The sequence below is a fragment of the Stegostoma tigrinum genome, chromosome 8 (assembly GCF_030684315.1).
Source record: "Stegostoma tigrinum isolate sSteTig4 chromosome 8, sSteTig4.hap1, whole genome shotgun sequence".
NCBI lineage: Eukaryota > Metazoa > Chordata > Chondrichthyes > Orectolobiformes > Stegostomatidae > Stegostoma > Stegostoma tigrinum.
In genome coordinates, this window is record NC_081361.1 from 43,447,689 (window position 1) to 43,462,848 (window position 15,160).

General features: G+C 43.0%; 1 protein-coding gene across 3 annotated transcripts in view; it reads right to left on the reverse strand.

The window, feature by feature from the left end:
• The window catches only part of niban1a (niban apoptosis regulator 1a), a 134,900-nt gene that overhangs the window by 31,277 nt on the left and 88,463 nt on the right, over positions 1 to 15,160 (reverse strand). For all 3 annotated transcript variants that reach the window (XM_048538898.2, XM_048538897.2, XM_048538896.2), the window contains one exon: positions 7,951 to 8,066. In XM_048538898.2, coding sequence (XP_048394855.2) covers positions 7,951 to 8,066 — 116 coding nt within the window. The remainder of the gene's footprint in view (positions 1 to 7,950; positions 8,067 to 15,160) is intronic.

Consider the following 15,160-nt stretch of genomic DNA (forward strand, 5'->3'; position numbering starts at 1 on the left):
TGGACTGTGATTAAGCGTCATTCTCCCTAAATACATTTCTAAATTGTAACTCACTGTGCTGTTTTTCTATCACCACATTCCACCTGCCCCCACCCCACCCCCAGAACAGGCTTCATCTAACCCTGAAACACAGTGTTACACACTGTTGATAAAGAAGTGTGTAATTTTGGAAGTGGAGTGTGGTTTATCTCAGCAAATCCACTCTCCAGCTGCAAAAGCAACACTGTTTATAATGGCCACACAATAGAATGACTTTACACAGATTCAGACTCATCTCTTCAATTATTCCAAGCCTCCAGTGAAACTCCTCAGGCATTATAATGTTTTTCTAATCATCTCCTGGATCTTGCCAGCCAAATCAATGGACAGTTAGTGGCTGTATAATAAAATACATGATGTATCTTAAGCCAACACAATCATTTGTAAACCTATTTGCCGATCTGTGTTGCTCTCTTTACCCCATTCCACTGAGCCTTGAATCCAGGCTCTTGTTGCTTGCCCTGCTCTTTTCCCTGCTCCAAACATATAGAAACCCACTCTGCTCAAAATCAAAATTGGAATTCCGACCTGCTTTGCCAACCTCTCACACCTCAGGCTGAAATCAGGTTCCATGTATTCCAGAGATAATAGGAACTGCAGATGCTGGAGAATCCGAGATAATAAAGTGTAGAGCTGAATGAACACGGCAGGCCAAGCAGCATCTTAGGAGCACAAAAGCTGATGTTCTCTGATGAAGGGTCTAGGCCCAAAACCTCAGCTTTTCTGCTCTTAAGATGCGGCTTGGCCTGCTGTGTTCATCCAGCTCCACACTTTGTTATCCACGTATTCCATCTCTCCTACTAATTTCAGATTAGGGATGAGATACAATCAGCCACAGATACCATCTTGATCACACTCTCCTTGAAATATATTCAGGCAGTCAGTGAGAAATGCGATCACATAGCTTAATATCCTGTGGTCATGCATTATCAAGCGTCTTTTGGATGATGTAATGGAGATGACTGATTAAAGGGAGGAAAGTGAAAGGGACCAGAGAAAGAGAAGAGGTTTAAGAAGACTTGTGTAAGTATTGATAATTTCTAAGCAGGTCTGCACATTCTGTTTTTCACACAACAGTGTAATGATTTTAAGACCACTATGAACCCATTGTATATTATTTAGATTTCATCATCAAACAGAGAAGTTCAGCCTTCAACTCACGTATATAACCAATTTAACATATGTGTGTGCGTACACGTGTGTGTGTATACGTGTGTGTGCGCACATGCATGTGGAGGTGGGGGTAGGGGTGGGGTGGGAGGGGGTTCGCAAGAGATGCTGATCATATGGCGCTAAGTCTGTGTTGCACCCCTACCAAAACCAACATATCCTACACCCTAAACTATTCTAACCTAGCTCTTTATTTCTCATTCATGGTATGTGGGCACTGCAAGCTGGGACAGCGATTCCTTTGAGAAGGTAATGATGAGCTTCCTTCTTGCCACACTGCAGTCTATTTGGAGTATGTAAACCCACAATGACATGAGTGAGGGTGTTCCATGAGTTTGACCAATGACCGTTAAGGAAAGCAAAATATTTCCTAATCGGAATGGTGAATGGTCCCTGGGTGGGTGCCTGCAGGTGGAGGCGTTCCCAAGTATCTGATGTCTTTGTCTTTCCAGATGGTATTGGTCATAACTTTGGAAGATGCTGGTCTAGGGAGGCTTAGTGAATTTCTGCGGTGCACATTGTAGATGGTATGCTGAGCCTTGATGTTGGAGGGAGGGAATGTTTGAGGATGTGGTGCCAATTAAGCTTTATCCTAGATGGTGTCAAGCTTCTGGTATGTTGCTGGAGCTGCACTGAAACCCAAACAGGCACTCCTGACTGGTGCCTTGTAGATGGTGGGCAGGCTTTTTGGAGTCAGGAGGTGAGGTTACTCATGCAGGATTCCTAACCTCTGACCTGTTCTTGTAGTCATTGTGCTTTCACACACTTAGCCCAGTTCAGTTTCTGATCAGTGGTAACCCCTAGGAGGTTGACAGTGGAGGATTCAGTGATAGTAGAGCCATTGAATTGCCATCAAGGGGTAATGGTCAGATTCTATCTGGTTGGAGATGCTCATTGTCAGGCACTTGTGTGGCATGAATGCTGCTTGCCAGCCCAAATCTGGATGTTGTCCAGCTCTTTTTCCATTTGAACATGGATTGCTTCAGTATCAGAAGTTGCAAGTGGTGCTGGACAATGCACAATCATGAGCAAACATCCCAAATTCTGTTGTTATGATGGTGAGAAAGTCATTGATGGAGCAGCTGAAGGTGGCTGAGTTTAGTGCAATTTCCTGATGAATTGAAGTGACACAGTGGTAGTCTCACTACCTTGTAGTCAGAAGGCCTGGGTTCAAATCCCAAATGTTATAAAAGGTGTCTTAATATATCTGAACAGGTTGACTATTAGTCATGTACAGAGGAACTAGGCTCTTGAGGTGCAATGGTAGTTTCCCTATTTCTCGATCAGGAAACCTGGGTAAAGTCCCACATGGTCCAGAAGCATGTAGTAACATTTCTGAACAGGTTGATTACATCTGCTCCTGAGAAGTCCAACAACGACATCAGCTTCCTTTGTGCCAGGAATCAGAGAATTTTCTCTCTGATTTCCACTCGGTCCAGTTTTGCTCAAGGTTCCTCAATGCCACACTCAATAAAATGCTGATTGATGCCAAGGACAGTCATTGTCACATCTGGGGTTCACCTCTTTTGTCCATGTTTGCTTCGAAGCTGTGATGTCAGGAGCCGAGTGGCATCAGAGTAACCCCAAACTGAGTGTCAGTGAGCAGGTTATCACTAATCAAGTGTAGCTCGATAGTAACATTAATGACCTCTTCCATCTCCTTCCTTGATGATCAAGAGTAGAATGATGTGATATTATTTGTTCATGTTCAATTTGTCCTACTTTATGTACAAGACATACCTGGGCAATTTTCCACATTGTGAGGCAGATGACAGTATTAGGGTTGAATTGAAAGATCTCAGCCAGGGGTCACACAAGTTCTGGAGCATAAATCTTCAGCATCTTTGCAGAAAGATTTTCGGGGCCCATAACCTTTACAATAACCATTGCTTTTGACACAGAATTGGCTGAAGACTGGTATCAGTGATTCTGGGGACCTTTGAAAGAGTCTCAGATGGATCATCCACTTGACAATTCTGGCTGAAGACTGTTGTAAATGCTTCAGCCTTATTTCTTACACTGATGTGCTGGGCTATACTATCATTGAGGAGTTTTACGGCCTACTGTTGCACTAAGTTGTTTAATTATCCATCACACTTCACAACAGGTTGTGGTAGGACTGCAGAGCTTCAATCTGATTTATTGGCTATGGAATCACTTAGACCTGGCATGAAAGCAGTCTTACTTTTCAGCTTCTGTCAGCTAGGCTCACACCATTCAGCAACAAATGTGGGACAGAAATATCCAGTGATTGGAGGAGCAGCTAGACTTAAGTGCCAGTAGTCACCAGAGGTGTGAGGGAGCCATTTAGGTCTGGGGTACAGCCAGCTGACATTCTGTGGGGAGTGGAGCCAGAGCTAGGAGCAAGCTTTTTCGGTGATGACAGAAGAGAGTCACTTGTTTGCTAAGATAGGTATCTGCTTCTGAGATAACTCCACAGAAGCTGGTATCCCATCACCAATTATTTATTTGCACATGGAATGTCCTTGACACTGATCCAGCTACCACATGCCAGCTCAGAGTAACCAGGATGTCTGACATTCCTGTTTATCTCCGTCAGCCAGGGCTCCTTGATTGGACCAAGTTAACAGTCCCAATCAGAGCTAGGTCCATCTAGCTGACTTTGTTACAATCACTACATCCTTCCCCCCGAATCTGAGGATATAGACCGGTTTGATTTATTTTTGTAGCTCCTCCTGGGATGTTTTAGCACTGGGTCAGGTTTCTCTCACTCTGCCTCTGATACGGGTAGCGTGTAATGCACAGTAGCTCGCTTCTTGTGCCTGAGCATCTCCGAAGAAATTGATCTTTTGCTCAGGCAGCTGAGGTGGCAACATCCATCGTGTTCATCTCAGATTCCAAGGTTTTTGTAATGTTTGACGGGTTCTGGTACAGTCAAAAAGACTGTGAAGGAGCTAGGCACATTTTGCTCCTGTGTCATTTGTGGGTTTGCAGCTAACATATGGTCCACATGCTTCTTCGGAACTGTCGCATCTACCTCAACTTTATACATCACTGGACCTGATCTCGTGTAGACCAAGCTTTTTAACCTATTTAGGCCCATTCCTATGGTTTCCTAGACCAAACTTCGTCCCTGGATGTAAAACTCTTCCTTGCTTAGCAGAATCTTGTGGCCAGCATCGATGTTCCTGATGCTGTTTCAGTCACAGGCCCTCCCCCAGGTCTGGGGTGATCAGATTTAACCTGGTGTGGAGTCTTCTCCCCATTAACAACTCTGCTGGAGATATCCCTGTAGGTACATGAGGAATGATTCTGTAATCAAACAGGAACAGGGACAGCTTGGTATCCAGTGAGGCTGTAGGCTGTTTCTTCACACTGGCCTTCAAAATTGGGACTGCTCTTTCTGCCAGACCATTGGGTGATGGATAGTATGGAGCTGTCCTAAGCTGAAGGATACCATTCAACTTTAGGAAGCACTCAAAATCCCTGCTGTTAAATGTTGGAGGGTCTTTTTGTGACCAACATTTCCAGGATTTTGTATATTGCAAAAGATGAGTGCGGTTGTTCTATCGTCATCCCCGTGCTTGACAAATGAACACTCTGTACTTCCAGGGACTTCGAGTGGGTGTCCACAATGACTAAGAATATTAGCCCTTGCAAGGACCTGCCTACTAGTCAATGTGTAACCGATTCCAGGTAACCTAATTAGGGGGAGCTGCTAGTGGTAATTTTTGTCCTTGCTGGCACTTTGAGCCCTACCAATGCAACTATGTCTGCATCCAATTCTGACAACCATACATAATGTCTCACCAACATCTTAATTTTGAAAACCTCTGGATGACACCTGGAGATCTAGCAGCGACCTTTGGTCAGGAGAATCACTTTTGCTCCCCATACTAATATGCCATCCTCTGCTGTGATCTAGATTCTCCAAGTCCACAAAAGTTCCAATTCTGATTGTGACGACCCTTTGGTTCTCCTTATCACCTCTTCATGATCGCTGCAGCCTCCTTCAGAGGATTAGGGAAGCCTGAAAGGGCCTGGCCCACCCAGAGCTTTTCTTGAGGGAATGCTGCCAGTCAGCCGGATTGATTGGCTGATTTGTCGTCATGTACCACAGTACAGTTGAAAGCTTTGTTTAGAAGCAGTACAGACAGATCATAGAATGCAAGGATATACAGAACAGAGGTCGCAAAAAGACTTAGACAGAGGCATACAGGTTATATTGCACCAGGAGTGTGCTAGGCAAGATCAACATTAGCTAGATCATCATTATTTGAGGCTAGACAGGCCATTCATCTGTCCAATAATGGCCAGGAAGAGGCTGGTCTTGAACCTGCTGTGCATGTGTTCAGGCTTCTGTATCTTCCACCTGATGTAAAAAAGTTGTAGGAGGTCATTGCTGGAGCACAATGGGACTTTGATGATGTTGGCATCCCTTCCGTGGCTGTGAGCCATGTAAATAGAGTCCATGGATGGAAGGTTGGCTACCCTGATGATCTGGGCTGGGCACACAACCTTCTGTAGTTTATGGTCCTGGGCAGAGGAGTTACAACGCCAGGCTGTTACGCACCTGGACAGTATGTTTTCAATGGTGATCAGTGATAATGGGAACTGCAGATGCTGGAGAATCCAAGACAATAAAGTGTGAGGCTGGATGAACACAGCAGGCCAAGCAGCGTCTCAGGAGCACAAAAGCTGACGTTTCCGGCCTAGGTCCGCTAGGAAATGCTACCTCCAGCACACGAAGGTCACATTCCCTGGAATTAGTGCTGGTGTAATAGAAAAATGTTTTGAGTAAAAACAAAACTAGAAAAGAGCTGCCTAATCTGGACTGGTATTGACACCAAGTATCAAATCACTGATCAGATCCCCCAGTATGCTGATCAGATCCTAAAAATACTTTTGATAGGCGTGAGTAATCTAGAGGAAATTACAGGTGAACAGAACGATAGAGACAATGAAAATGGAAGAGAGACAGTTGAGGTGAATGCTCCAAGTTCTGCAATTCTGTCCCATCTATCTTTCCACCTCATTCTTTAAGGAGCTCCTTAAATGCTACCTCTTGGACCAAGCTTTCGAGCAGCAGTCCAACTGGCTCCTTCTTTAACTTGGTGAATTTACTTGGAACTTTTTCCAAACCCTTATTTAGGTTCTATGTAAATACACCTTGCTCTTACCACAAAGTCAGTAAGACCATAAGACAAAGAAACAGACTATTTGGCCCATTGAATCTACTCTGCCATTCACTCATAGCAGATATGTTTCTCAACCACATTCATCTGCATTTGCTTTCCTAACTGCCAACTGAACATATGTTACCCTTAAGAGAACTCTGGAATAAGTATCAAAAATCCTTTTGTCCCAGGTTTCTGAGGCCTTTCCCATTTAGAAAATAGCCTATGCTTCTTTTCTTCCTACAAAAGTGCATAACCTCACATTTTCCCAAATTATATTTCATCTACTACTTCTTTGCTCTCTCTCCTAGCCTGTCCAAGTCCTCCTGCAGCCTCCCCACTCCCTCAGCACTATCTGTCCTTCAACTTATCTGTTGCTATGTTTGCAAATGACACAATGTCCTTTGGCAAGACTGTTAATATGCAACATGAATAACTGGTCCCAAAACTGACCCCCTACGGAACCCACTAGTCACCAGCTGCCATCCTGAAAAAGACCCTTTTATACCCACTTCTGCTTTCTGCCAGTCAGCCAATCCTCTACCCATGCCAGTGTTTTGACCCTAACACCATGGGCTATTATCCTATTTAGCAGCTTCCTGTGTGGCACCATGTCAAAAGCCTTCTGGAAATCCAAACAGATCAAGTCCACTGGCTCTCTTTTGTCTAACTTGCTCATAACCTCCTCAAAGAATTCTAAAAGAGTTCTCAGGCATGACTGCCCTTCGATGAACCTGTGCTGACTCAATTCTATTTACCATGCGCTTTCCAGTACTCCGCAATTTCATTCTTAATAACGGACTCTAAAATCAGGCAAACTGGCCTTTAATATCTCGTCGTCTGCCTCCCTCCCTTCTTAAACGGGGTGTTACATTAGCTATTTTCCAGTCCTCTGTGACCTTTCCTTACTCCAGTGACTCCTGAAAGATCACTATCAATGCTTCAAAATCTCTCACCTGTCTCTTTCAGCACTCTGGGAAATAGTCCAATCGCTCTGGGTGATTTATTCACCCTCAAACCTTTCAACTTCCCCAACACCTTCTCCTTCGTCATGGCCACTACAGTCACCTTGCCCCTGACTCTCTTGAAGTTCTAGTATCCCTACGGTATCTTCCACTTTGGAGACTGATGCAATATATTGATACAATTCCTCTGCCATTTCTTGGCTCCCTATCACTACTTATTGAAGAAGTGTAGTTGGTTTAAAACTGGAAGACTGCAGATTTGTGTCATTGAGCAGGAAGGTTATATCTCAATGTAATTGCACAACGACAAAATATATGCAAGTGACTTTACAAGTGATTCATTGTAGAAGGCATGCTTATAGATTAATGAGGTCCCAGTCCTAAACAGATAGAGCTCGTTTGTTTTGTATATTTTTCTTTTACAGCATTTCTCACTGTTTTGTTCATTCTTGCAGACACACATTCCTAGCAGGAAACCATTCAGAGTTACATAGATGGTCTCGCCAAACAAAAAAGAGACTGGGGGAGATCGGCTGAACACGTTCTGGGATCATGAGCAGCTGCAGAGAAATGTTGCATGGGGCATGATGTTAATGACACTGCACTGCTGTGTTACTTATTATACATGACAGACTCACCAATGCTTCATTGCCGTGATTCATTTCCCAGGATCCATAGTGACCTTTCTCCTGCCTGAAGAATTGAATGGCTTCTGAGAAAGCTTGGACTTCAAACGAACTCTGTTCTGCAAATTCTGAATCCAAGATAAAAAGAAAATTATCATAGAGTCACACAGCAGAGAAGAGGAACACGAATCTCACTTTCCAGCACATGGCCCTGAAAGTTACAACACTTCAAGGGCTCATCCAAGTACTTTTTAGAAGGTTTGTGAAGTTTCCTGCCTCTACTGCACTCCCAGGCAGGTCATTCCAGATTCCCGCCACCTTCTGAGTAAAAAGGATTTCTCAAATCCCCTCTGGACCTCCTGCTTTTCACTTTGAAATTATTCCCCCTCGTTACTGATCCTCAACTAAGAAAAACAACTGTCCATGCCCCTCATAATGTTACATACCTCAAATCAGGTCCTTATTCAGCCTTCTCTGCTGTGAACAAAAAAACAACTTGAGCCGATTCAGCCTCTTCACTGATAAACTGCTTTATCTTACACAACATCCTGGTGAATCTCCTCTGCATCATCTACTGTGCAGTCACATCAGTCCTCTAGTATAATCATCAGAAGTGCATACATTACTGTAACCTAAGCAAAGTTCTGTACATGTCCAGGAGAACCTCCCTGCTCTTATAACCAAGACTGATAAAGGCAAGCATCCCGTATGCCTTCTTAACTACCCTACCAGCCTGTCCTGCCACCTTCAGGGATCTGTGGTCAAGCTCTCCAAGATCTCTTTTGTTCTGAGCTTCCTAGTGTCCTTCATTCATTGAGTACTCCCGTATCTTGTTCCTTCTTCCAAACTGCGTGTCAGTTGCAGCAGTGACTTCCATTTCCAAAAATTCTGCCAGCCACTGAATTCAGAGGCCCAAACAGCCAATAAAAACATTAGAGAAAATGCTGCTCCACTGGCCATCAGCTTCCAATAACACAAACAACCTTTTACCATCAACCTCTGTCTCCTGCCATTAAACCAATTTTGGATCCAGCTTGCCAAGTTATCTTGGATCTCATGTGTTTTTCCCTTCTTTGGCAGTCTCCCATGTGCTCCATGCACAGACTGTCCCCTTAGGTCCTTAATCGGCCCTAGTCTTGCCCTGGTTATCCTCTTCTCATAATGTACTGCTGAAATATCCTGGGATTCTCCCTAATTCTTTCCAGTGCTTTTTTTTTCATGGACCCTCTTGGCTCTCCTAATTATGTTAGGATCCACCCTTCTCTTTTCCTTCTTAGCCATTCTGAACCTTCATAGACATCCAGGGTTTTCTGGGCTTGTCAGTCCTATATTTCACCTTGAACATGTTCGAAACATGTATAGCCTATACTCTCTCGATTTCCTTTTCAATGGTGCCCATTGTTCTGTTGGAGATCCTGCTTTATTTAAATAAAATCCGCCTTTACCTAATCCAAATCCCTTTTTTGCAGACCATCCTCTTTAACTGTAACAATCTTAAACTGTACTGTGTTGTGGTTGTTCTGACTGAAATGCTCTCCCACTTAATCCTTAATCCTCTATCTGGCTTTGTTCCAGGGAATTTGGTCTGCGCTGCATATCCTTTGTTGGATATTTATTAAGATTCGTGGCCCGTGTCTAGCAATTAGACCCTAAGACACAGGAGCAGAAATTAGGCCATTCGGCCCATCGAGTCTGCTCCACCATTCAATCATGGCTTATAAGTTCCTCAACCCCATTCTCCTGCTTTCTCCCCGAAACACTGATCCCCTTGATAATCAAGAACCTATCCATCTCAGTCTTAAATGCACTCAATGACGTGGCCTCCACAGCCTTCTGTGGCAGTGAATTCCATAGATTCACCACTCTCTGGCTGGTGTTTCTTCTAACCTCCATTCTAAAAGGTCTTCCTTTTCCTCTAAGGCTGTGCCCTCGGTTCCTGGACTCTCCTACCAATAGAAGCATCTTCCCAACATCCATTTCATCCAGGCCTGTAGAAAGGTCTAGGCCCGAAACATCAGCTTTTGTGCTCCTAAGATGCTGCTTGGCCTGTTGTGTTCATCCAGCTCCACACTTTGTTATCTTGGATTCTCCAGCATCTGCAGTTCCCATTATCTCTGACTTGTACATCCCTGCTTTGATATTCAAGTCCTCTCAAAATAAATGCCAACACTGCTTTTGCCTTCCTGACTACTGACTCAACTTGCAAGTTTACCTCGAGGGAATCCTGGACTAGAACTCCCAAGTCTCTTTGAACTTCAGACTTCTGAATTTTCTCTCCATTAAGAACACAGTCCACGCTTTTATTCTTCTTACCAAAGTGCATGACCTCACACTTTCACACATTGTAGTCCTTCTGCAATTTCTTTGCCCACTCTCCTAAACTATCCAAATCCTTCTGACGCCTTGCCACCTCCTCAATACCACCCGCCTCTCCAGCTATCTTTGTATCGTCTGCAAACTTAGCCAGAATGCCTAAAATTCCTTCATCTAGATCATGAATGCACAAAGTGAAAAGTTGTGGTCCCAGCACTGATCCTTACAGAACACCACTTGTCACTGGCTCCCATCCTGAGAAAGAGCCCTTTATCCCCACTCTTTGCTTTCTGCCAGACAGCTAATCTTCTATCCATGCTAGTACCTTGCCTCTAATACCACGAGCCCTTATCTTACTCAGCAGCCTGTGTGGCATCTTATCAAAGGCCTTCTTGAAGTCCAGGCAGATAACATTCATTGGCTGCCCTTGGTCTACGCTGCTCGTTACTTCCTCAAAGAAATCTAGCAGACTTGTCAGGCATGACCTCCCCTTTACAAAGCCATGCTGACTTTGTCCTATTTTACTGTACATTTCCAAATATTCAGAAATCTCATCCTTTACAACAGACTCCAAAATCTTACCCATGACCAACGTTAGCCTAATCAGCCTGTAATTTTCCATCTTTTGCCTTACTCCCTTTTTAAACAGGGGTGTCATGTTAGCAATTTAATAGTCCACTGGGACCCTCCCTGACTAGCAATTTCTGAAAGATCACCACTAACGCTTCCACTATCTCTTTGGCTATCTCCGTGAGCGCTCTGGGGTGTAGTCCATCTGGTCCAGGTGGTTTGTCTACCTTCAGACCGGTTTTTCTAGCACCTTTTCCTTGGTGATGGCCACTATACTCAGCTCTGCCCCCGGCTCTCTTGAATTTTTGGGATTTTACGTGTCTTCAACAGTGATGACTGACGTGAAGTAATCATTCAGTTCCTCAGTCATTTCCTTGTTCCCCACTATTATCTCTCCACTGTCATTTTCCAATGGTCCAATGACGACTTTTGCTTCTCTTTTTCCCTTTACATATCTAAAGAATCTCTTCCAGTCTTCGTTTAAATTACCGGCTAGCTTACCCTCACGTTTAATCTTCTTCCTCCTTATTTCTTTTTTTCTTGCCCTCTGTTGGTCTTTGTAAGCTTCCCAATCCTCTGGTTTCCCATTGCCCTTCGCCACATTACATGCTTTCTCTTTTGCTTTTATGCCATCCCTAACTTCCTTTGTAGGCATGGTTGCTTCATCCTCCCTGTACCATGCTTCTTTTTCCTAGGGATGATTTTTTGCTGTGTCTCCTGAATTACTTATGATTGTAAGTCATTTGGGACAGAAGGCAAATAGAGAATGGTTCTCCATTGGCAAATTAGGGTGTCTGGGGATGAATTGGCTCTGTTAGCACTTCTGGTTAAAGACCAGCTCTCAGAATGACATGAGATCTGAAATCCGTCATCAGAAGACAAAATGGCCTGGCGTTCCAACCTCAATGCCAGAGTTGGGAAAATCCTTGGGTTTGGATGCTTATCTCAGCGGTCTGGATGAATAGTCTTAATTTCTGGTTTTTTGGAGGCAGTGATGAGGCGTCGGCTACAGTAACATTATACATTCAGGACTGAAAGCCCAGATAGCTATTATTCTGCTCAATCAGCTAAGCTCCAGGGAGGTATTGTTTGATTGATAGCTCTGATGCTCTGATCTTTACTGTCAATTGTGTAATATTTATTTATATCAGATGAAGAACATTCCAGTGCTTGTAGTCTCTGCTATTAATACTCAAAGATATGGGCAACTGTTATGTTTTATTTTAGACCAATAAGAGTGTTTCATGGAAGTGGAATATTATTAAATAATGTCTAATATGTTTTTAAAGCACTTTTAAATTCATTGTCATAATTATAGGATTTATTGTTTCCATACAGTGTACAGTAAGTGAATGGGTATGCAAATGCCAAAGCTGGTCAGGGGCATGAGGAACTACGGGGACTGGGTAAGGAATATAGTTTAGAATGGCTAGAGTGGTAGGTCATCAGTGGGAGGCCATAGCCTGACACTGGGATGCATGAGGAGCCGTGGGAAGGTGGATTATGTACAAAACCTGTTGGGAGGAGTCATGGTGGGGCATAGCCTGGCATGAGGGTATCAGGAAGACATGTTGCACTTAAGTTTCAAAAGGTTCCCTCATGCAGACTATGGCCTACACCATCTCTGCATTACCATGAACCACAACACTTTAAAAGCTAGCCCAACTCCATAAAGATAGCAGAAGTGTAGGGCTTGACTATCTCCCTGATGGAACGGATCAGGTCGGAAATGAAACAAAACTTAAAATAGCCTGTGTCATTAGAAGACCCTGGTGAAAATCAGAAACCCCAGGAATGAGGGCACAAATTTGTCTGTAAGGACTATGTACATTCTCCCCATGTCTGTGTAGGTTTCCTCTGGGTGCTCCAGTTTCCTCACACAGTCCAAAGATACGCAGGTTAGGTGGATTATCCATGGGAAATTGCCCTATAGCATCCAGTGATGTGCAGGGTGGGTGGTTTAGTGATGGAAAATGCCAGCTTACAGGGTTAGGGTAGAGGCTATGTCTGGGTGGGATGGTCTTCAGAGGGTCAGGGTGGACCCATTGGGCTGAATGGTCTGCTTCCACACTATACAGATTCTATGGCTTCTATGAAGTGTGTCTCACGCTATTTTAGAAAGCCTCCAGAATCATCCTTACTTCGAAAAAAACACAGGCCAACATGTTCTACATTCAAAAACAATGAGGGAAGAATGTACAGATTAAGAAATGTCAAAAAAGAGTTGAAGAAAATAAAATGAGGTCAAAATGTTCTGGATCATTTAGTACAACATAATGCAGTTATCCACTGACCCCCACCGAGAATGAATAATATATTAAACTACATCATAAGATTGTGGATAAGATTGCTGATACATGTTTACCTCATTTTAATTTGTCACTGTTCCCTTTCTATAAAAGAGGTCAGCATGACATTTCCCAGTTTAAAACAAGCAGTCAGAAAAATTGAATGGAATGCTCTGCTGAAAAAGTGCATATTCGGACAGCTTTGAGAGAAGTTCTCTTTCACCATGATTTGAACACTTCAAGCTGCTACCTCTGGACTATGCCACTTCCAAATACTTAAGCCTGTATCACTCTCCTCTGTTGGCTCTATCTACCATGGTTTATCCAGTGCCTTGAATGGTCTAAATTGCTGGTCTTTGCTGATGGCAGAATAGCATCATCTACAGGTAGTTGTGCTATAATGTGTGTTTCATTAGCACAAATTGGCCGTAATGTGGTTGATGAATAGTCGATGCTGGTTGGATAGTGTGAACTCTCTACTGTACAGTATAGCACTTTTCTATAACAATTTCCCTATAATGCAAATTTCTATAATGATTCCACAGTGCAAGATCACACAAGAACGCAACTATTGTGTTATAGAACTACCTATACATCATCACCATGATTACTCTATTTGTTTTTCATTATCCGACACAGTATTGAAATGAATGAAAATGAGACTGTCCTGAAGATTATGAGAGACACATTGTTCACAGCAGTCAATTAATTCCATGTAGTTGATGTGAATCCTGCTCTAAATTGCTCTCCATAGATTATGAATTTAGTAAAACAGCAAGCAAACAGAAACATAAGTAATGTCATGATCACATTGTCAGATGTGCCTGTTATGGAATAGGCTTTTGCGAACAGCACATCAGGAAACACTAAAATGACTCCTGTGGCACCACTTTTCTACAGTTGAACTGCCTGTTGTCTGTACTCTTCTGGAAATTGATTCAGCAAATGGAGAAATGCACAGAAAATTAGCTCTCCATAAACCAAGTTGCTCTCCAACAAGCTTCAATACAGGTAGTAGGTTTGCAAAGGTAAGACCCAATTCATTACAAGAACCAACTCAGCTTGTACCCCAATAGTGGTTTCTACAGACCCAGATGATTGTCCCTGAAACTCTACCAATTCCATTATGTCATAGCATGAAAAGGAACAGAGTGTGAGAAACTTGATTATGCTTTGCCCTACTTTCTCAGATATCTAAATATGACCTTCAGGCACGCTTGCTCACTAAATGCCAAACATTTGTTCCACCTGCCCTGCTGATAACAGCAGAAAAACAGACCAGTGCTTGCACCTGAAATAGTGGATAGATTTCATGCATACGTAGAAAGATCATTACACATGATCTGAATCCTTTGATAAAAGTTGAAATATTCCTCACTGGTAAATTGCCTGGAGACATCCGCATTGCATTGGTCTCATCTATATGAAACCCAGTATCCATTTCAAATCAACCTTGGGTCTAACTATTCCAATGCAGACATTTTCTGCATCCAGCTTGCCAGTATGCCACCACATACCAACATCTAGGTCCAGGGTATAATGGCTCATATCTAATTTGGAGGGATTTCTCTATGAAAATAAGAGAACAATGATGCATCTTTCTTTCTGAAGCATCATAGTGAAAGTCTACATCAGAATTTCCAAGAAAATCAAATGTTCTTTAACTTGTCACAAATACAATGCCCTTTAAGATGCAACGACCTTGGTGACAGTCAGTTAAATACAGGCCTGTTTGTGGTGGTTACAGAATGTGTGTGCAGGCCGAAGATAAGCCTATGGTTTACTCCGAAGCAAGTGAATGACCTGACGCAATAACATTGGATTGTCCATGTTTACAGTAAAGTAACAGACTATCGAGACCAAAAGCACAGCAAATGTGCCTAACAGTAATTAAAGTGGAGCTCATCTGGGTTTTAAAGGCATATACTAATTCCCAAATTTAGTAATGTTAAACAATATAGCTCTGGATTCACTCAATTTCTTTCAGGTTATAAATACATATCTATTTAACGCAGACATTTTGCAGTACATTCTCACTCTCTAGCTGACAG